A 22,622-nucleotide genomic window follows, 5' to 3' on the forward strand; every position below is an offset into this window, starting at 1 on the left:
GTAAAATTTACCATGATATATTTTGACTGCAGGGACAAGTTAACGAAAAGTATTCAATTCCTCTAACGCACTGTAAAATTTCCAAGATTTTTCTGATTTTTCAATTTTACAAGAGTAAATATTATTTAATTTATATTAATTAAATTTATTATATTAATTTATAATATTATTTATAATATAAATTTATAATATTAATTTATATTAATTAAATTAAAGTAAAATTTCAAAGATTTTTCTGATTTTTCAATTTTACAAGAGTAAATATTATTTAATTTATATAAAAGTTCAATTTTTCTGCCATAATAATATCATGAATTGCAGTTCATCACCTCATTATCGTTACTCACGGTAATTTTTCAAATTTAATTCTCTCCATGAATAACGCATGATTGTGAGAATGGAAATAAGTACATAAAAAATATTGCCAATTGCTATTCTCACCGCATTTTCCATCAGGATGATTCTCAACAATAATTGATTTTTCGCACTTCCACAAAGATTCACATTTTGTCAGTCATTTTGTAATTAATAAAATAATTTTTTTTCGTAGTATTTTTGGCTACATCAATAGCAAAAATATGGAAAAATGACGATTTAGTAATCAAAGTGAAACGCATGTATACTTAATTTAATATACAACAGTATATTAATATTGGCACATGGCTTTTAATGTTAATATACATGAAAGTCAGAATTCCATCGCACGTGCATTAATTTTCATATACACAAGTATAGTAATTTTCATGGGTACATACTTTTGGCACAATACCCAGTTTTGGATTTAAAAAATCGTATATGTGAAATTTCATACATCGAATTGCATGAAAACTTCCTAGACGATTATATTCATTTTCATACAGAAAGTTTGTACAGTGCACATTTATGCATATTCATGCTGCGATAATAGTCCAGATATCATTGCGGTATGAATTTTTAACAAATTTGTACTTGAGCTTTTCAAAACGTTTTTATTTCGTTGATGAATGTATGGAATTAATCTTAGAACGAGACTTTTTAGGGGTAACGATTCGTTAGTAACCGATTACAATCATTTTAAAAAAATTGAAAAATCAAGTTTTACGAAAGAAAAATGGCGAAATTGAAGGAAGGAGTTTTGAAGTTTGAGACACTTCAAATTTTCGTGGGTGCAAATTTGCACCAGTGTCGTGTCTACGGGTTAATAAAGCTGGGCGAGCTCGATCGATATAGTTTTTGCTCCGAAATATTTTCCTTCCTTATGCACTTTATGGAATGGAATAGACGTTGAAGTGAAGTAGAAGCTCGGATAAATTGAGCTACTTAATTCGTGAATTGGAACAATTGACTGGGAAATGTACATTGATATTTTGCAGAAACCAACTCTCTGCATTCTGTACCAGAATTCTGATACTCTCCAAGGGAAACTGATGGCGTAATCGCTGTATAGTTATTGACCCTAAAACTGTCGGAATTAAGAAACCAAGAGAATATTGCGAAATGAAAAAAGTTTTTGGGTACTCATTTCCAGCGATAAAGTTATCGGACCATGAAGATTGGACGATGCCAGAAATATTTTTAGTGTAGTCGATAATCGTGAAGGAATGTTCATTTGTTTTAAATGTGAAATAAGTCATGGAAAAATTTGTTGCCTCCGGCGAATTGAGTCGCTTTATTAGTGCCACGAGTGACGACACCTGCAAGAAATTAGTAGGAGCATTCGAGTAAAGTGCACATGATAAGAGTTAATGACGCACCAGGCGCATTTAAAACTCTACGAGAAACAGTTTCAACGCGCAAAAATTAAATATTGTTTACTTTTAAATAATTTAACAGGCCGGCCACCATTTTCCAATTTACCCGTTGAGTAAATTCACAAAAGTGCTAAAAATTGGTGTTTTTTTTCTAAAATGTAAAAAAATGTTTGGACTTCATTTCAGTTCCATCGTCATATTCAACATATTGATTCGAAAAAAATCGTAAAAATGTTAATAAAAATGAGACTTAAAAATAGCCTTCACACTGGACGAGTGTTTTGTCATAAATCATTTTAGAAGTCATTCACCCAAGCTTCTCAGGCCAGCCAATTACCTTCGTGAAATCTTCTATCACTCAATTAGAAAAAAGAAAAACTTCAAGACAAATCTTCGCCTTCATGAAATCAAAGCCACTCATCGAGCCTCACGCCAGTGTTCTTCAGTGTTCAGTTTCTTTTTCGTCTTCCACATCTTTCAAATGGGAATTTCTCAAGATCAAATCACAAGAAAGAGCTTGTTTGGGCCACAATTTGGGACTTGTTGGAAAGATCGAACAGGAAAATTATTTGTTAGTGCTCTTTTTAGTAATTCACAAAGTGACTTGTTAACTTGAGTTCTCTAGTTTCGCTATTAACGCTCAATTTAATCGCTACGTTGAGCCACGTAATGAACAGCAATATTCGCCAACAAATAATTTGCCGTGTCAACTGTAAATTAATACCTCGCAATACTGCGAGGTTGTGGTGACACTTGCGATTTTTATCTCACGCAGTACAAATACATTCTTTCTAAACCGTTATGTGTACGGATTGGAACAATATATTAACCGCGAAATACTTTTGTATTTAGTTTTGTTTGGGTAATCGATGGGCAGGATGTCAGTCGATGCATAAATATTTTCAAAAATTTGTTTGAGCAGACATTTAAAGGGGTTTACTCTGATAAGAATTTTCAAAAAATCGATTTTTTATTGCATTTTTCGAAAGTATGCACATTTAAGGAGGTTGGATCACGAAATCAAAATAATCAGAATGTGATCAAATTTGGTGGTAATATTCTTTGGCATCAAGTATATACAAATACAAATTTTTTCAATATTTTTTACCAAATGGTTATCGAATAATTGAGCGTTAAATCGAACTTATTATGCACGAGATGTATAACTGTATATATATTTAACCCTAGAACGCATGACTGGGGTGTGAGCTCACCCCACGCGAACTTCAAACTACGCTCCCGTCCTAACAAGCGACATTATCGACTGATTATCGACGGATTTTTTTATATATAAATTCAATTGAAATTAGTTTTATCGTACATCATTCTTTTCGTTATAAAAAAACGAAGAAAATGGTGTAGGATAAAGTCAGTTTAGCATCGTAGGACCGGATTTATAAGCAGAACAAGAGTGGGGTGCGTTCAAACCCCGGTCATGAGGTTGAGGGTATGAAAAAAGGCGCATGAGGTGTAGGGTTAAACTCTATACTTATGCACGTGAACTTGAGTGTTCAATTACTCGAGAAGGGAAAATTACGCGGTATCTTTGGCGCTTGCTTTTGATGGTTGGGTTATGGAAAATGGGCCAAAAAAATACGAAAAAGAAGAATAACTTTTTTCATTTTGAGCCTTAGTTTCGAATTTACAGCGCTTCGAAGAAGAAAAAAATCGACTTTTTCGATTTTCGACGTACATTCAATTTGTCCTGCGTTTTACATTGATTTGTCGTGATTCGTCGTTCCCCTTTCTGAAATCACACATACGGGGTTTCTTATAACGTCAAAAAGGTCTGTGTCAAATTTGAAGCCAATCAGAGGTAACAGCTTTTCGGAAGTTTATCCTAATTTTTAAAGAATTTTTTTCGTAGAGAAAATAAAAGAAACAACAAAAATGATGTTCAAATATATTTACAGCCAGATTTTAACACCCTCCTCTTCCATCCTTAAAGCCGCATTTTCGATGTTCTTTACCCTCCGAAAAAGTCGCATTTTCAATCGAATATGGACGCTGCATAGTCAAAATTGGGAACCACAAACATGATAATACTTCGACTTCCAACCCCCTGTTTCACCCCCTTAAACGCCGAATTTCGATTATCGTCACTCTTGAAAAAAGTCTTATTTTGGGCGAAATATCAATAAACTATTGTTATATATTGTCACGTATATTTTTAAAGATTACATTCACCAAATTTTATGAAATTCTTATCATTTTGAAATTTTCAATGTTTTTAACATGGTCTAGCATGGCAACATTGTATCGTCACGATCCAACCTCCTTAAATGTCAGTGTGAAATTTTTTGTTGACCCGTGTAATCTATTTTCTCACGATTAGTGAAAAGAAAAGAAGAATCTTTCCAGTCGATTTAAAAAGCCTTGAAAAAATTAATCGTAAACGGTTTTCCGTCACTTCCGTAGCTTTTATTTCGTTCTTTTTACCACTGGGGATATCATAAATACAAAAATTACTATAACAAGACCCTGTCGATGATGGGCCACTAGCGTGGAGTCGACTTGACGAATGATGTTTATACAAACTGTTGTGTTGTCAAGTTTTTTCTTTGGATGTATAGAGAATACATTTTATTTTTGTTTCTATTTTTTTTTTTTTTTTTTTTTATACATATATTTGATTTCACGGATCCACAGAAATGTGGATCTGCGTGTGCGGAAAGATGATGATCACTTATTTGGTGTTCTCCTGTATGCCAGGCCTGGGCTGTCGATGTATGTAGACGGAGAATGGTATCCAGAATCTGATCACCGGCACACGTCTTTCTCGATTGACTACTAGGAGATTAATAATAATTTCGTTGATCGATGAGATCCCTCGCTCGGAAAGCGGATGATTCCCCCTCTCAGTCCGGGAAGGGATGCTCGCAACGCGGTACATTTAAATACATAAATTCGACATATCACAGTGTACGGGCCTTAATTAACGAGGCTCGGCGAGCTTGATCGAGATAGTTTTTGTTTCCAAATAGTTTTCCAGTCCTTCGTATCCACTGTAACGATTTAATGGGATTTGAAAAATGGGTTAACCCGTAGACACCCAGTGCACTGATTTTGACCGCACTGGTGCAAATTGGCACTTGGACTTTTCGAAACGTTTTTATTTCATCGATGAATGTATCGAATTCATTTTACAGCGAGACTTTTTAGGGGTAAAAATTCCTTAGTAATCGATTACAATTATTGAAAAAATTGAAAAATCAAGTTTTACGAAAGAATTAATGGCCAAATTGATTGAAGGAGTTTTGAAGTTCGAGACACTTGTGAAATTTTCGTCGGTGCAAATGTGCACCAGTGCGTCGTTTCTACGGGTTAAAAATTAGAAAAATTCGTCTACTTGATTACCGAGTTGGAACGATTGGTTGGAAGATACGAAAGGATTGAATAATTTGACTCACTTTTCGCGTCCGATACCAGAATTCTTGTATCCTCCGAATGGAGTCGATGGTGTGATCGTCGCATAGCTGTTGACCCTGGTTAAGTGCATCAACGACTGTTTAAAAAAAGGTGAATACGCGATTCGGGAAATTGCTAACTAAATTACGAAGATTGATAATGTTCAATGCGATTAAAAATCGAAGAAGACTCGGTTTATGTGTAAAGATTCCTACCACACGCTTCCAGCGTTCACTTCCTCAGCAAATTGAATCGCTTTGTTAATGTCTTTGGTGATGACTCCTGCAGCTAGTCCGTAAGAAGTGTCGTTGGCTCGCTTCACGACTTCTTCGAACGTATCGAACTTCAAAATCGATTGGACCGGTCCGAAGATTTCTTCCTTTGCAATCCTCATGGAATCTGTCACGTTCGAAAATACCGTGGGCTTGAATAGCAAGAAAATGTACATTGAAAATTGATGATTTTTAAATCGAGTTATTTATTGACCGAATGTGTATTTTTTTCAACATGGACTCGTCAATCACCTTGATGAAGTATCCGACTGATCCCTGGGCTTCACCTCCCAATTCGAGACAAGCTCCTTCCTTTTTCCCCGATTCAATCAAACTCAAAATCTTTTCGTACGTGTCCTTGTCGACTTGAGGCCCCTGTGTCTTGGTCGCGTCAAAGGGATCACCGACTTTGATTTTTCGGGCCAATTCTTTCGAGTGCTTCACGAATTCGTCGTATATTTTGGAATGTACGAAGGTCCGTGACGCTGCGATGCACATTTGACCGGCGTTGAAGTAGAGTCCGTAATGTGCCAGTAACGCGGCATGTGCAACTGCAATTTTTTATGTTGAATTTTCAACAGGAATATTATCGATAGATTTTTCCAAATTTTTGAGGATTATACTTTCAGTGGTATTGTGAATAAACATTTTTATATGCGCTAATAATTGCTTGAAGAAATACTTAAATACAATAATTAATATAATAATTGGATAAATAATAATGAAAAAAACGACATTTTCACTGATGGAAAATTTCGAATATCCTTCGATCGAGTCGACGAATTTCATAAACTTTTAGCATAAGTAAAATTTCGAATAATGCTGAAGTTTGCAGCGTTCGGGTCCAACGAAATGAAGGGAAAAAAATATTTGTAATTCACCTATTTTTTATTTCACGAACTATCAGTGCAGGTTGAAAAACTGCGAATTGCAAATTCGGCAGGGAACGAAATTGGAAATACTGTAATTATTGGAGGGGTTTTTTTTTTTTTTTTTTTTTTTATCATCTCGTTGCAAACTTCAGCGTCATATTTCGAATTTTTTTGAAACCGTAGTCATTCTTTTTTTTCCAGATCCGTTGAGCTTTCGAATGATATTCGCTAAACTTAAAGATTGTAGTGATTGTTACGAACCGTCAGCATCTTCGAAAACGACCAGAGGGCTTTTACCACCGAGTTCCAAAGTGACTTTTTTCAAGTTTGTTTTGCCGGCTACCGATAGAATTTTATGTCCGACCTGAGAGAGTACAATCCGTTTGATCGAATGACAACGAGAACAGCTGAATTAATTCTACGTGGACATTGTTTTTTTATAGTTTGAAGACCATTCGTGTATCTATTCATAAAAAAATAAACAACACATCGATCCTACGAATGGACGAATTACGTTCACCGGTGAACTTACTTCTGTGGATCCGGTGAACGCGATTTTTCGGATGTCCGGATGTTCGGAGATGGCAGCACCCGCGGTGGGTCCGTAGCCAGGAATAACGTTTATAACGCCCGGTGGAAAGCCTGCCTCTTTACTGAGCGAGGCAAGGTATAGAGCTGTCAAGGGAGTTTGTTCGGCAGGTTTCATGACGATGGTGCAGCCGGCTGCGAGAGCCGGTGACCATTTGAACGAGAGCATGAGCACCGGAAAATTCCATGGGATTATTTGACCGACTACGCCCACGGGTTCCTTCCGAGTGAGGACGAGATCGCCTCCGTCTAGAAAAGAACAAAAAAGGATCCAAACATATAAGCTGAGAAAAAGCTACAAGAGTAAAAAAAAACAATATAATATTCGATATAATTTATTCTCTTGGTTTTTGGTGGTTTTTTTTTTTTTTTTTTTTTAAATATTTTTAGAATTTTTTGTGCAGAAAATTGACCGATTGAATAAAAAGTGAAGTATACACACCAGCAGGAATGGTTTTCCCATGTATTTTGTCAGCCCATCCAGCGTAGTAACGAATTTCATCGATACTGTATTTGACATCCGTCATGGCAGCTGTCAAAGGTTTTCCGTTATCGAGAGTTTCCAAGTGTGCAATATACTCCATGTCGCGTTCCACTAAATCGGCCAGCTACAGAATATTTATTGATTCATATGCGAATAGAATATTCTCATTTACATTAGTGTACTCAATCCAAAAAAAAAGCTGTTAAAATGCTAGTCGATTGACTGTTGAAGCATCGAATAATAAAATGGACATTCCTGTTTTACCTTTGTTTATTGTCTTTTTGTGTGTTTGAACAATATTTTATTTTACCTTGTTCATAAGGCGACCTCTTTGTGAAGCATCCATTGTTCGCCATGGCGAGCCCTTTGCGAAGGCAACTTTGGCTGCACGAACTGCCTTATCGACATCATCCTGAGAGCGAATGGGATAAATGGGGTACGAAGTTTTAGACAAACGACGTTCAAGTGCAGAAATCACGAGGAAACATCGATTTGCAAATCGATGTTAATCATGATTGATTTAAATTGACAACCAATCGACTTATTGTTGTCTAATTTTCGCATTTTTAAATAACATTAAACTTCGATGGGATGGGGTACGAAATGCAGGGGGGAAAATATTGGTTTCATCGTACCTTATCACCTTCCGAAACTAGAGCAATCACCGTCCCGTTTGATGGATTTATCGTTGGAAATTTTTTTCCACTCACTGAATCGACAAACTCGTTGTTGATAAATAACTGAAACGGAAATGGTGACAACGTATTTGCAATTCGAAACTTCAAAATACGAAACTTACTTTAAAACCAACATATTTTTATACAATTTCATTATAAAAAAACGTTTGAAGAGCTCATTTTGACTAGCGTGGTGCCGCTGCCATTGTTGGCACGCTGCCAGTTTTGTTTACAAATTTTACAGGTTGTGAAGTCAGTTCGCTGCCCGAAGTAGTATTGCAGTGGAGGAAAATGAAAAAATCAACGATAAAAAAGTTCACCGGGATAAAAATCGTCGTTTTGTTAAAACTGACAAAAAAAACGTGGCGAAGCAAACGAACCACAAAATATCACCAAAAGCAGGACGAACTGACGTCACACGTGTGAACATATGACTTCTCATCAGATATTTTTTAATATTTCAGCCAATTTTCAACGGTAAGGTTCAAGAAAGTAAAATTTATCCAGTATTTTTGAATATCCACGAAATACAACGATCGATTTTTTTCTGCGAAATCTTGGATATTTTCAATAACTTTTCATGTGTGTACGACTTTCGTGTGCCGAAGTACCGAGTGTCAGAAAAGTCGATATAGAATAATTAATTTGCTGCTAAACTGCATGGTAATTAGCGTAATTAGCGATTTGAAAATTTTGCAAATCCGTCCAATACGTATTCATTTTTGTATACAAAAAATATCATCGCGTAATTTTGGATAGCGATCGCGAATATTCAGCTATCTGCTTTAACGTTCCTCTTTGCATAGATAACCCACATTCATCTGCATGCAACATACTGTCTCGGACAAAAGTAGTAGGCACCTTGTGAGCTGTCTCGACGAACAAAAATCGAGTATCGAAGTTCGCTCTTTTTTTTCATTCCTACGATATATTTTTCTTTTTTATTTGACTACACGAAAGTGCTTGTAAGACTTTGAAAACACGATCTCAACGACGCTGAAGTTTGCAACGTTGGAGTCCAACGAAATGAAGGAAAAAAAACATTTGTAGTTCACCAATTTATTTATTTCACGAAGTATCGGTGCAAGTTGAAAAACTACAAATTGCAAATTCGACAGGGAATGAAATTGGAGAATTACTAGAATTATTGGAGAATTTTTTTTTATCATTTCGTTGGACTCCAACGTTGCAAACTTCAGCGTCATCGATCTCACCATTCACCGAAAATATCTTCAAAGGAGACTGCAAAAGCTTCAGTTCCGTTTTTAAAAATCTTTTACACGATTCTTTTCCGCAGAGCCACAAAACTTCCTAAGTTATAGGTGAAGAAATCGGGAGAAAGTTTTCCAAAAACGTAGTAAAATCTCTTCGGCTCCTCTGCAGATTTCGTCGATAAATAATGAAATATAACAATGCTTTAAAAGTCCAGCACGAGCCTTCGTGGAGTGATAAATCGTCATATTAAAATTGATTTTTAGATCAGGTATTCGATTTTTTATCCACGAAAAGAAAGTTCACGAATTTCTCATGCTTTTGACCAAAACTGTACTGCTCATGTCACTTCGAGAACTGTTGAATTTCAACATAATATTTTCTAATTTCGAAATTCTGAGATTGCAGAAATGTTTTCTTTCTCCTTTCATTATTTTTCCCTCCCCCAAAAAATCATCGCGTAACATTTCTCAAAGTTCTTTACATATTCACTTTTCAAATGATCGTGACCAATGACAATTTACCTGGGTATATTTCACGACGACGTTATTAGCCATGTCACGTTGGTTTGCGACGAGGAATCGCACTCACAGCTGACGCGAGAGAACCTTCGCCTGAAACCGGCCGGCTTGGAGTGAAAATTTTCGATCGCAGGTTGCTAACAAACACTTATATATACAGAGCCCGAGTTTAAGGCGGGAAATGTAATTCTGGCTGGTCGGGGACGCCACCAAAGATAACTCTGGAGTGCTATAGTTCTGGGTCTCAAAGTGAGGCAGATGTTTATCACTTTGTATGGTTTGTGTAAGAGCGCGTTCTTCGCCCGTGGCGACTTAAACTCTTTTCTTATTCAAATTACACCCGTTGGGTAACAAAAAGAAGAATCGCGTGTCACTTTAGTTGCGTGGAGGAGAATTCATACATGAATTTCCAAACCGTCATGACGTTTAATTGAAAAATCTTATGGCTCGTAAAGGTGCGACGACGATGTTATTCCTTGGAGAACGAAAAGAATCTTGTCATAGCGAATGAAAGACGATTTTCTTTGCTCTAAAAATATGACACTTCGCAGATCACTTCAAGTCTCTCATTCCTTTTTTCTGCGATGTCATTGCTGTTTTTACTCAAAATTCGTCGCCTCCGTTCGTGCGGGATATTTGATAAGGATTTTCAAGCTTAAAATCGGTTTTGGTGGTAAAAAAAATTCAGATTTTATAAAAAATATGGAAATCGATGGGACCGTTGTTATAGAAGATGGATTTGGTTTCGTGCCTCGTAATTCTGAGACCGAATCGGACGATAAATCCTTCAACATTGTTCGAAGGTAACGGGCTTTCGTTTTTGTTTGAACAATCAGAGTTTTTCATTGTCATTTCAAAAATCACCAACCGCTCACATAATTGTGAGGAAATTTGGAAATTTTGTTTCTCCCAATTGACCTACGAATTCAACCTATTTTCGCGAACCGATTTTCCCATCGGCGACGGCACGTAATCGTTATTTCGCATTTCTCAAGATATACCATGACGAATAAAAACGCCGCATCCGTTCGTTTGATAAGCTGGGGGGCCGGAATTCAATCAATAAGAGTTCCAAACGCTCGGGATATTTTGAGTGACGTTGCTTTTGGATTCGACGATATGAAAGGTGGGAAATAACCTTCGATCGAAGTGCGCTTTTATGTTCGGATTTGACTCTACTATTTTCGAGCAGGATATTCGACGAACCGATATGTAGGACGAATAATCAACAACGTGAGGAATCGTTCGTCGAATTTCGACGTAAACGATTGTTTCGAGATCCGTGCGCAGGGAGATTATCGAGAGAACGAAAGATTCGAGACCGTGAATAATAGAAATCGTTTCGGAGCTCGTGCGAAGGAGGATCGTGAAGAGAATGAAAAATTCGATACTCTCGACAACGTTAATTGGGAGTCTTGTATTTTAGGGGAGCAAGTAGTAAGAGAGTTTTTCATTTTCGTCGCGATTAAGGGCGTTCAATGGCAAAGCCCGATTTCTTTCGAAGGTTTTGAAAAAAATATGCGCAGGGAAATCCAACGAATCGATTGAAAAAAAGTAGTTTTACGTATAGTTTTTCAGACACTGCAAGTTAAAGTTTTACGAAACAACTCGAGAAAGGCTCTTACGATTTTGATTTTGAAAAACACAGTGTTGGAGTATCTTCTGAAGAAAAAATTAAAAAAAAAAAAACATGATTTACCGCCTAGCTTTTAGCAGGCAAGAGAAAAAATATAAAAATTCCAAAATCACGAGCAATTATGAAATTTCAGTAAAATATCGTAAGCATATATTTGTTGTACTGATCATTAACGATAATTTGAATGATTTTTGGAACATATTTCACAAGGAATGATGTTCACACAGAAAAGGGGCAGCACACTACTTTTTATACGGCACTTAGCTGCAGAACTACCTTAAATGGAACATTTATTTTGAATATTTCAATGAAAATCACGCGACATTAGAAACTCATGAAGTTGCATCATTTTTTTTCTTCTCTCCCTTTTTATAGCTCGATTCTTGAATGAAAAATTATTCGTTTTTTGGTAACGATAAACAAGCGTGCGACGGAGTCGCATTTGCTGAAGAATTGGGCATAAAAACTTTACAAAACTGAGCAAAGTTTCATGATTATTGAATCGACGTTTCAGTTCGTGATAACTCGATAACAATTGATAGAAGTTTATTTTTCTTTCGAAAATAGATCATGTCCTACGTCAAAAGAGTGCGAACGAGGGAACGCTTCGGCGATATGTTAATACAAGTAAAATACAGTTGGACTGATAAGAACGAATTGAACATAAACATGCGAGCGACAGTGACTGAGTCGATGCCAGTGAATATGACTGTTTTGTGTCCCATGAATCTTGCTGGTCACGTAAGAATTTTGGCTTTTAAAACCTGAAGAAAAATGAGCTTATCGATTTTCTTTTGTTCGTGGCAAAATAGGCTGCGGGGGTTAAAGAATTGGAGGATCATATCGTGAGCATAAACACTGAAAAATTCGGGCCGAGTGGGCCGGGCCAAGAATGGTTCAACCGAGTTTCCAAAGTCGATCCCAATTTCTACGATCTGAGAATGCCAACTCGTTTGAAAAATCGAATTTACCACATTTCTGGTGGTGGTTACAATCATAATTTGCGAATAAACAGTCCGAGCGATCGGTGTTACCGATTCCACGCCAGGTACTGTACTCGGACTCGAAAAAATGCCTTTTCTCAATAAAGGACGAAAGACAAAAATAAAACAGCACAAAAGCTACGAGACAATAAATCAACGAAATCGTTTTCTTTCAAGAATTATCCATCCGGAGTCAGGACGCTTCATGGAAATATATTCGAACAAATCGCATTTAAAGTTTTCAACGTTGAACGATTTTCCTGATTTCGAGCCAAAGCATGTTTCCAGAGCAGAGGATCGTTTTGGGAGAGCCGGTGGCGATGTTCCCGCCGAGAAAATCGTCTTAGTACGTAAACTTTAATAGTTGAACTGCCAAAAAATTATCTTCGAGAAAAAACATCTTGTTTCAATCTCATACTCGTTCAAGGACGACGAAACGTCGAGGAGAGATTTATTTGTGCGTGGAAAAGATGGAGCTCTGTACAGGCGTCATGGAGGATTCGTGTTATCCCCACTCAATGACTGTTCCGACGAATTTTCGTACTGGAATAATATCGTGAACCCTGGTGAAATTTACCACCACGATTTGTCCTACAAATTCGGAACAAAATCAAGAGATCGTTGAAGCCAGATGAAAAAAACTTTAGACACACGATTTATTGTTCAAACAAAAAGTACTTGACACAAAAAAACATAAAAATACGTACATTTTATCGTTTGGTAATCCGAAGTGAAAATTTCCGATATAAATAAACCTTTGATAAATTGGTCCAAGGAAGAACTCGAATGAAAATGAAATATTCTATGAACTTTACTACGACTCTTTGATGTCAAGATACATTTGTTACATCCTAAAAGTTAGACGTTAGATTAGCTACGATAAAATGTGCTCGGAAGATTTGAACACGATTTGGCAGTTTCTTCGTTTTCTTCTCTTTTCTCCTCCCATTTTAGACGTTTTTTTTTACTTTTCAACTTTACGTTGTTGAATAATAATTAATAATCAATAATTATTAATAATAATAATAACAATAATAATAATAAAACGGGATAAATATGATACACGTGTTATCCGGAAAAGTTGAAAATCGCGATGAAAATGCTTGCTCCGAAGAAAGGCACCTCGGCAGTGACGAATTACGTTTCCGTTAGCTTTTCTCTTCCTAGTTTAACGGGCAAGTCAATTTCATTTTATAATTTAATCATAATGTTAATATTTCGTTTTTCGAATCGTTATCTTTGCTTCGATATCTCGTTTCGAGAAACATTGTATTACTTATTTATCTAAGCGGCGTAAATAGCGAGCACGTCACGGTCTTGCTGTTTGCATATTTTCTCCTTTTTTTGTTTCCTCACTTTTCTTTTCGTCGTTACGTATCCACCTTCGTCTGCTAGAAGACTAACGATTATAACAAAAGACGACAGAAAAGTATTTCTTAATCAGAAGACGAAATGGTTACTCTTATAATAATAATAATAATTATTATTATTACTATTATTATTCGGACACTACTAGGTGCACCCTGAACGTTAGTGGCTTTTCCCAAATTTCATTCTCCGCCGTTATTCCGTTTTTAGGCTTGCCGTGTATCACGATATTGAATTCTCCAGCTCGCTTGAGACGGTTGCGGAAATGCAGGGCCGATATTCCTTGCTCGGTCACGATCTCGAAATGGTTGTTCTTGTTACCACGTACTATAGAATACTCCACTTTTTCGTCCTAGTAAAAGGGTTGATAAAAAACGTTGATTACAATTCTCAGTTTGATCTGTTGATTTTGGTAGTTTTTGGTCGTAATGAAAATGAAGTGAATTTTTTAGTGTTATTTCTAAGCCAAGAGCATAACTGAAATCGGAAAATCAGTATTTTCGAAAAGCTTTGACTCTTGGCGAGCTTTTCAGAATTCAATTTTCACAGAGATATATAACGATTTATGAAATTTACCTTGATCGCAGGCTGCAGTTTGATTACTCGCATTTTGTGTTTCGTTTGGTGAAGATTCAATTTGAGGATTTTCTCTTCACCGTGATGATGTCGCTTGGCTTTTCGTGACACACGTTTTTTCCCCGACGCTTTCGCACCGATGGTTTTGTTGCTCGATAACGAGTGCACTTTCGTTCCTCTTCTGTGACGTTCTTTGTTATTGTTGATCTGTTGAAAACGCATAATTAGATTGGTATTAAAAAAAAAAAAGACAAAATTGAGATTAAACATTAAAATGTTTGTTTTAACGGGTGAAATGGAGGGTGAAAAAAACTGGAAAAATTGCTCACTTTGCAAGAGAAACATCCCTCGGTGGAAATAATCTTGTCGTCACTCGGCGGCACGTGATACGAGTCCGAGTTTATCGAAAAGGTTGGTACATTTCCAATCTCTTCGCCATAGTTTCCCTGTGCTATGGGATTTATCGTTGAGAGACAATGACCTTGACCTATTCTTTGGTAACCCGTTGGACAACCGCACAAAAAGCCATTTGGCCCGTTCGGGGTGCAGCCAAAAGCGCAAGGACTTCCCATGCAGCCAGCGCTCACCTGAACTCAGAAATGAAAAAGATGACCAAAAAATCGATTCCAGTTACAAAATTTTGTGGGATTTCAACATTTTTCTCGACTTGTCGATCAATCTTCTCTTCTAATTTGTTTGTTTTTGCTTCAATAGAAGTCTCACCTGAACACAAATTTGCAAATTATTGTCAAATTGATAACCATCCGGACAGCCACATTTGTAACTACCGATTGTATTGATACAAGCGTTTTCACCGCACGGCGAATTCGAACACTCGTTCTCGTCTATACATTGATTGTAATATAGATGCTGAACGAATCCTTCGGGACATCCGCATCGATAACTTCCCATTAAATTCTAGAAAAAAAAGCACCGAATATCGATTAATTATTAAGGAAGAGATCATGCTTCACTTGTCATTCAAAAAAATAACTCAACTTTTTTGCTATTTTCATGATCAAAGAAACGATTAAAATTTATTCTCGCAATTACTCAAATTATATGTAACTTATTTGCTAAGATTGATCGATTTTAAATACAATGATAGCGGTTAAAATAATTTCGTAGTCAAATCGTCACGCAAAATGTCACAACAGCCATTTTCTATTTACATGCGTATGCATATCTATATTTTAAACCAGCTGGCCCATGGTGTTGTCAAACCTTCCACCGTTCATGTCCTCATTACTCGCTTATCTCAAATAAGTGTTTTTCTTTTCCCATTCCCAAGTGATTTTCACCGGTAACAAGGCTTTCTCAAGACATCATTGATGTCTAAAAACAGTTTATTTTCTGATTCTCGTTTATGTCTCTTCAAGGTAACTCCTGTACTGCATGCTAGTCAAATGAGTGCTAAATTTTCAAAACGCTTTTAGTTTAACGTACCGATTAAATGTACTGTTAGTGGATTTGTATTACAGCATATCTTATTAAAATGTAAAAATATTAAAAACGCTAGTTTTGCAAAACCATCAACTGATAAATGCAGATGTCCACGATGACACAATTTCACTGGTATTTTTCAAAGAATTATCTGCGTTTTTTCACCGATTTTATTGCAACAAGTCTCATTTCGTTTCTCAACTGATCCTCAACGAATCCACCATGTAGTTGTTTTTTTAACTTGATCGTTTCACTGTTGCAGCTAATTGTTAATTAAGTGAAAAAACTTTTTCATTCATAATTTCTCTCAGGAATGAGTTCAAAGGAAAATCTACGTGGTGAATTGGTAGAGGATCAGTTGAGGAACAAAATGAGACTTGGTGCAATAAAATCGGTTAAAAAATACAGATGATTCTTTGAAAAATAGCTGTGAAAATGTGTCATCATGGAAATTTGCATCTATCAGTTGATAGTTTTGCAAAACTATCGTTTTAAATATTTTTTCACGTTAATAAAATATGCTTGAATACATATCTGCTAACAATAAGTTTAATCGGTAGGTTGAACTTGGTCTAAAAGCGTTTTGAAAATTTAGCACTCATTTGACTAGCATGCAGTACAGGAGTTACCTTAAAGTTGGGAGGATTCTTTTTTTTTAATCCAAATCGTCGCACAGGAAGTGTGCCTGCCATAAGAGCCTGTGTGTAACCCTTTAAAAAATGTGATTTTCGTTAGTTGTTTTCTCGACAACTGGAAGGATAGATCCTATAATAATTCCGGGTGTAGATGCACGGTGTACATTTTTAGCATATTTCCAAATTTCAACTCTTAAAGTTGGAATTTTTTATTTCCATTAGATTCGCGTGAACTTCGTTAATAAAAATACGACACGAAATGGTAAATTATGATTAAAATCTACTACGATTCGATCGTTTTTAAAATAGTTTGTTGAAATTTTGTCGATTTTTCTTCCCAATTCTCCTCGGTGTATAGTGTGTTGGACGTAAAAATCATCTCAAAGGGAGAATTGAAGAAAATTAAGCGTTGTTTTAATTCTTACGTTTTGTTGCACTATTTTCAATACCTGACATCCATGTTCGCAATTTCCATCGTCCGCACACTCGTTGTTATCGGTGCAGAAAGTTCCAGTGTGATCGAGCTTGAATCCTCTCGGGCAAATACACCGGAAACTTCCGAGAGTGTTTATGCAAGTTCCTGGTTTCGGGCAAGTTCCGTGCTGCTCGCATTCGTTGATGTCTGCAAATAATTACATTTTTTCGTCATTGAAACCATCGAATTAAATCGATTTTTTTCGAAAGATTTTCACACTTTTTTTTCAATGTTTGAGTTTTGCGGCGGTTCGTTTCTTCGATGAGAGTGAGAAAAATGAAAAATGAAATAACAAAGTTAATTCATGTGTCTATTTCTATTAAAACTTCTGATAAAATTACCGTGACAGGAATCTCCGTGTTGAGTATAGCCGTCTCGACAGCTGCAGGTGTAGCTGCCCTCGGTGTTGATGCACTGCTGTTGACACAAATGATTGCCAGTTGCACATTCGTCGAGATCCCGACAATTAACGCCGTCCGGATTTAGTATGAATCCAGATGGACAAGAGCACGTGAAACTGCCCTCGGTGTTTTGGCAGTTAAACTTGCAGGGCTTCGGTGTGAGCTCACACTCGTTGATGTCTGTAAGAGTAATTGAAAGTCAACGATTCACTTTTATTCCAATGAAATAAATTAATTTGTAAATGCTTTTGAAAATCGATTAATTTGTGAAAATAATTTTTCAGATTGCCCTTAAATTCATCTTTCTTCAGTATTTTTCATGATTTTTATTATATCTTCGTTTATGTCCATTCACCTAAACATATAGTGCCAGCGTGATCAGTTTTGTAGCCCTTGTTGCAGATGCATCGGTAAGAGCCAAGGGTGTTTACGCAAATGCCATTTCTACAAAGATCAGGGATCGCTTTGCACTCGTCAATATCTGAAAATCGAAAAAATTCATATTTAATTTGCACGTTAAGAAAAACAAGGATAAAAATCGTGGTGAAGATTTTCCGTCAATCGATGACAGCTGCAGTCACTATTTGTTTCTAAAGACTCGATGATTGGGTTCAAACAGTTTTTTCACTCGACCTTGACCGTCGACGGAAAATCCTTTGTCCAGACAAAGTTCGTTGTAGTTTTCGGAATCTTTCGATGGGCAAATTTCGCAGTGGGGACCCCAAGCTGCGCCCATCGTGCAGCAGCAATCAGCTTTGGTAACTGTTCGCACGTCGGAAGTTCTCGCTGAGCAGCGTCCGCTGATTGTTCTCAGGAAGCAGTAACCGACTCGACGATCTGAAACGACAGGAATCGTTGAATCTCGAAGATTTTGGAGGATTCGAGAAAGGTCGTCAACAATTTCGAGCGCGTCTACACACCGATGCAAGATTTCCCATCGGGGCTCTGCACGAAACCTTCCTGGCAAAGACACTGATAGCTTCCCTCCAAATTCAAACATCGCCCGTTCCTACACAAGCCGGAATTGACGGAACACTCGTTGACGTCTTTGCACTCGTCCGTCATACCGATTTGCTGGTATCCAGGTGGGCAAATGCACATGAAACTGCCGATCAAATTCTTGCACTGGAACTTGCAGTTGTTCGCTGGAGTGGAACATTCGTCAACGTCTTCAGGGAAAATGAAAAACAAAGCAAATGAGATTGAGATAGAAACGAAAGAAGGAAACCGTGGGTTGATTTAAAAAATTTATTTTCTTAGAATCAAACAGGGACCGTGTGCGCAGCGTTTATTTAACGGAATCGAATGATTATTTTTTATCACGTCTCGATCGAGAAAATATTGTTGCATTCGAGGTTTCAGTTTCGACGACGTTTAAAACGTCATTCGATTCAAACAGTTTTTTCCTTTCACGTCATTCCGGTCTCGAATGCGATCGTTGTTGGTCGAACGAAAAGCACATTTGATTGTTTTTAAAACGATTTTTTTTCCGAAATTTTAATCGCTTTCAATGTTTTCACAGTCTCCATAGCTCACGCACGGTCCGGAACGAAAGAAGAAGCCATAAAATCGATGTCTTGATTGGTAACATCGGCCTTCCTGCAACCAAATATTGAGAAGACTTTTTTCCCAAAACTGATAATGACAAACCTATGCAGTGTCTTCCATCCGCAGCCAAAACGTATCCGTAAGGACAGATGCACCTGAACGATCCAGGAGCGTTGTGACATCGGAACGCACATTGATTGCCAAGTTCAAGGCACTCGTTGACGTCCTCGCAGACTTGATTGGCACCAGGAGCAAAACCGTTGTTGCAAAAGCATTCGAAGCCGCCCTCGACATTGCTGCAAGTGCCATTGCCGCAGATGTTTTGTGAGCTGAGGCACTCGTCGTGGTCGATGCAGCGGCGTCCAGTGTCGTCGAGAACGTAGCCTGGGGGGCATTCGCATCTGAAGGAACCGTCAGTGTTGATGCAGTCGCCACCGGAGCAGACGTCAGGCATGAAAAGACACTCGTTGAGGTCGACACCGGTGTCGTCTCGGCCTGGTCCCTCGGGACACAGTCTTTTGAATTCCTCTAAAAAAAGAGCGTCGAGTTTCGTTGATGACGTTCTCCATTTTTGTTAATTTTATCATAATTTGCGCCTCACCGCTGTGCTCTCTGGGGCACTGATCGCAATTCCTGCCCCAAGCTTTGCCCATCGTACAACAACAGTGCTTTTTCGTCATGCCACCTTCTCGTGGCGTTGAACATTGACCCCGTCGGAAATGATCGTAGCACTGTTCCTCGCGGAAGTCGATGCACGTCATCGAATTGACCTTCTCACTGAGCCTGAATCCCTCAGGACACTCGCAAATGACACCACCTTCGGTGTTAATGCAACGACCATTCTCGCAAATGTTTTTCGTCTCGACACACTCGTCGACGTCTAGAGCCAAGTCGTTTAATTGGTTGGTTAATTCGGACGACATAACCAATCATTGAATTCATTAAATTCCAGCATAACTGCAATTCGAGTCATTCGGTTTCACTTACCAACGCATCTTCTTTTGGAATTATCCAACTCGAATCCAGGCGGACAACTGCAAATGTACGATCCCATGAGATTCTGGCATCTTCCTGGCGTCGGACACAGCCCAGGAATCTAAAACAATAGAAATTTGTTCTCAACACGTCGAAGTTGACGGCGCTCAGTGAGTCCAGGCCTCTGCTCCGACGATTCTTACTTCTTTACACTCGTCAATGTCACGACAGTGTTGTCCATCCTGAGCCAAAACGTAACCATCGGCACACTCGCAGTTGAAGGCTCCGATGGTGTTTCTACATCTGCCGTTTCTGCACAGGAAAGGCATCACTCTGCACTCGTCAATGTCTGCGAAAAAAACGTCCGATGTGGTGAATCTCAGTAACAGTACTGAATGACGTTCCAGCGGGGATTTATTAAGGGGGTCGACCCGTGTGGCAGTCGAATTTTTTAGGGTTTTCTAGGGATTTTTTTTGCGGCGAGGAAAAAACGCAGACTTTTGAATTTTGAAGGGTTTATCTATTGGTATTTGAACTATATGATAGAATTTTTAAACTCTGATATTTCGGGTAGATTCGATGTAAAACTACTCCATAAGAACCCATACGTTTCTCCATGGTTTCTACGATTCCCAGGGATTGCTTTATCCGAGATGAAAAAACCGAAGAGCGTTTTGATTTATAAAGCAGCGGCTAGAGCCTGAACTAAAATCGTACAAAGATATTAGAAATCGAAGGATTTTTGCACTTTCAAACACAAGATTTAAATTTTCAAAAATCTTTCATAGCTCAATAATCCTTCAATTTTTAATATTTCTGTATTCAAAATAGAAAGTAGTTGAGCTGATAGCCACCGTTTTAAAAGTCAAAATGCTCTTTGGTTTTTTCGTCTCGGATCAGCCGATCGTCCGGAATCGTGGAGTCTATAGAGAAACATATGAGTTCCTGTGGAGTAGTTTCACACCGAATCTACGCGAGATATCAGAGTTCAAAAATCCTTTCATAGAGTTGAAATGCCAATAAATCAAGCCTTCAAATCTGAAAAGTCTATGTTTCGTCCTCGCGAAAAAATCTCGATAAAACTCGGAAGAATCCGGCTGCTAGACTCGAATAAATTCGTGCTGAAGAAGAACTTGTCAACCAATCGAGATTTAAAACTCTTCGAGGGGGAAGTCTGACCTGCGCAATCGTTGTTGGGGCTCAGTTTGAATCCATGGTAACACTGACACTTGTAAGATCCGAGGGTATTGACGCAGGTGCCATTGTTGCAAATATTAGGATTCCTCTGGCACTCGTCGATGTCAACGCAGCTGTCACGATCGCGCGTGAGCGCAAATCCTAAATGACAAACGCACTGGAAGCTTCCTTGGAGGTTGTTGCATGCGCCATTGCTGCAGATGCCAGGTCTCTCGTAGCACTCGTCGATGTCGATGCAGCTGCGTTGACTTATGCCGAGTTTGTAGCCAGCTGGGCATCGGCATTCGAAGCTTCCTTGGAGGTTGATGCACTGGGCATTACCGGCGCAAGGGTTGGGCGATTGGAGGCATTCGTTTTCGTCGATGCACTGATGAGAATCCTCGTCGTAAATGTAGCCACGGTCGCATTGGCACTCGAAACTTCCTGGAGTGTTGAGGCAACGTCCGTGTGTACACATGGTCGGCATGAGCGCACATTCGTCAATTTCCTCCGTGTGATTCGTGATCGGATTCATTATTTGTCCGGGCACCATGCCGCACAAAATCTCGTGTTCTCGGGTCCTTTCGCCCGGACATTTTTCGCAGGGTGTTCCCCAGGCTGCGCCCATTGAACAGCAGCACAACATTTTCGTTTGGGGATGGATCATCGGGTTGAAGCACTGCCCGGATTCGTAATTCACGTAACACAGCTCTTTCCTCATGTCGACGCACTCTTTGCCTCCTGGCATTGACATGTAGCCTGAAGTCAGTAAACAAAATCATCGATTAACACTTTACTGCTAGGGAATTGGTGCCTTCGTGGAATATCTTTGATCACAAACCTTCTGGACACTCGCAGTGGTATTTGCCCTGATCATTGATGCAGCGACCGACCCCACAAATCGAAGGGTGAAGAGCACACTCGTCAATGTCAACGCAACTCGTCTTCGTTTCGTCCAAAATAAATCCCTCGTTACAGGAGCACATGAAACTGCCAAAAGTGTTAGTGCAATGACCATTTTGACAAATGTTCTCGTGCTCCTCGCACTCGTTTATGTCTTCCAAAATGACCGTCACTCGGTTCGGCCGGTACCCGGGACCACCCGGACACAAGTCTTCGAATTCTTTGGTCCCAACCTCCGGACACTCCTCGCAACGATTGCCCCAGGCGTTTCCTATGCTACAACAGCACGTTGCTTTCGTCACTGACGATGACATGTCGAATATGCACTGGGGACGATTCCCTCGTGGCTCGTACCCCGTGAAACACAACGATTCTCGTCTGTCTGTAACATTATTATTCTTCCTCACCATTTTCAACGTTTCCAAATATATTTATGACCTGGCGATCCTTTTTCATTATTATTTGACAACTTCACTCAACTTTTGACCGTGATTCGAGTTCTTTTATCATCGAGTTTCACCGTCAGTTATTTCATTGTTTGAATTTTAAATTTACTGTTATTGATAAAAATTAAAATGCAAACTAAGAAAAACAAAACTGAAAATATTGAAATTTTGTGTTAATCAGAAATTTGAAATTATAGCTTGCTCTTATTATTGATAAAACTTACATTTCAAACTGGAAACGAAAAAATAAAGATAAAAGATACTAATAATTTGAGTGAGGAAAAAAATTTCAC

General features: G+C 38.2%; 3 protein-coding genes across 4 annotated transcripts in view; 1 reads left to right on the forward strand and 2 right to left on the reverse strand.

Annotated features, from left to right (window-relative positions):
- Positions 1 to 4,129: 4,129 nt before the first annotated feature.
- LOC122415823 (retinal dehydrogenase 1-like) lies at positions 4,130 to 9,906 on the reverse strand. Its single transcript, XM_043428326.1, has 10 exons — positions 9,768 to 9,906; positions 7,990 to 8,094; positions 7,665 to 7,766; positions 7,313 to 7,478; positions 6,815 to 7,119; positions 6,544 to 6,646; positions 5,663 to 5,961; positions 5,354 to 5,562; positions 5,141 to 5,215; positions 4,130 to 4,735 (listed from the first exon to the last, which is right to left on the reverse strand). Exons 1-10 carry the CDS (start codon positions 9,798 to 9,800, stop codon positions 4,666 to 4,668), a joined length of 1,467 nt encoding a protein of 488 aa, XP_043284261.1. The 5' UTR covers positions 9,801 to 9,906; the 3' UTR covers positions 4,130 to 4,665.
- Positions 9,907 to 10,466: 560 nt separating this feature from the next.
- LOC122416572 (galactose mutarotase-like) lies at positions 10,467 to 13,008 on the forward strand. The gene is made up of 7 exons (XM_043429637.1): positions 10,467 to 10,567; positions 10,760 to 10,890; positions 10,957 to 11,201; positions 11,968 to 12,141; positions 12,213 to 12,448; positions 12,561 to 12,729; positions 12,811 to 13,008. The coding sequence occupies exons 1-7, from the start codon at positions 10,467 to 10,469 to the stop codon at positions 13,006 to 13,008; spliced, it is 1,254 nt and encodes a 417-aa protein (XP_043285572.1).
- A 14-nt stretch (positions 13,009 to 13,022) lies between these two features.
- LOC122415821 (fibrillin-2-like) overlaps positions 13,023 to 22,622 on the reverse strand; it is a 39,341-nt gene continuing 29,741 nt past the window's right edge. For both annotated transcript variants that reach the window (XM_043428324.1, XM_043428325.1), the window contains exons 23-37: positions 21,822 to 22,265; positions 20,984 to 21,739; positions 20,008 to 20,153; positions 19,817 to 19,925; positions 19,431 to 19,709; positions 18,932 to 19,357; positions 18,202 to 18,450; positions 17,915 to 18,118; positions 17,637 to 17,762; positions 17,222 to 17,461; positions 16,855 to 17,027; positions 15,051 to 15,245; positions 14,657 to 14,914; positions 14,328 to 14,534; positions 13,023 to 14,103 (exon numbers count right to left, since the gene is read on the reverse strand). In XM_043428324.1, coding sequence (XP_043284259.1) covers positions 13,882 to 14,103; positions 14,328 to 14,534; positions 14,657 to 14,914; positions 15,051 to 15,245; positions 16,855 to 17,027; positions 17,222 to 17,461; positions 17,637 to 17,762; positions 17,915 to 18,118; positions 18,202 to 18,450; positions 18,932 to 19,357; positions 19,431 to 19,709; positions 19,817 to 19,925; positions 20,008 to 20,153; positions 20,984 to 21,739; positions 21,822 to 22,265 — 4,034 coding nt within the window. In that variant the 3' untranslated portion in view covers positions 13,023 to 13,881. The remainder of the gene's footprint in view (positions 14,104 to 14,327; positions 14,535 to 14,656; positions 14,915 to 15,050; positions 15,246 to 16,854; positions 17,028 to 17,221; positions 17,462 to 17,636; positions 17,763 to 17,914; positions 18,119 to 18,201; positions 18,451 to 18,931; positions 19,358 to 19,430; positions 19,710 to 19,816; positions 19,926 to 20,007; positions 20,154 to 20,983; positions 21,740 to 21,821; positions 22,266 to 22,622) is intronic.

Source organism: Venturia canescens, chromosome 9 (assembly GCF_019457755.1).
Source record: "Venturia canescens isolate UGA chromosome 9, ASM1945775v1, whole genome shotgun sequence".
NCBI classification, from domain to species: Eukaryota; Metazoa; Arthropoda; class Insecta; order Hymenoptera; family Ichneumonidae; genus Venturia; species Venturia canescens.

Excerpts from the sequence above, each read along its gene's own strand:
- LOC122415823 (XM_043428326.1), bottom strand. The coding sequence starts at position 9,800 with ATGGCTAATAACGTCGTCGTGAAATATACCCAG. Across the intron at positions 8,095-9,767 it reads TCGTCGTGAAATATACCCAG|TTATTTATCAACAACGAGTT; the intron begins GTAAATTGTCAT and ends TTTCCGTTTCAG. Across the intron at positions 6,647-6,814 it reads CGTTCACCGGATCCACAGAA|GTCGGACATAAAATTCTATC; the intron begins GTAAGTTCACCG and ends GTACTCTCTCAG.
- LOC122416572 (XM_043429637.1), top strand. The coding sequence starts at position 10,467 with ATGGAAATCGATGGGACCGTTGTTATAGAAGATGGATTTGGTTTCGTG. Across the intron at positions 12,142-12,212 it reads CCATGAATCTTGCTGGTCAC|GCTGCGGGGGTTAAAGAATT; the intron begins GTAAGAATTTTG and ends GTGGCAAAATAG. Across the intron at positions 12,449-12,560 it reads TGTTACCGATTCCACGCCAG|AATTATCCATCCGGAGTCAG; the intron begins GTACTGTACTCG and ends TTTTCTTTCAAG.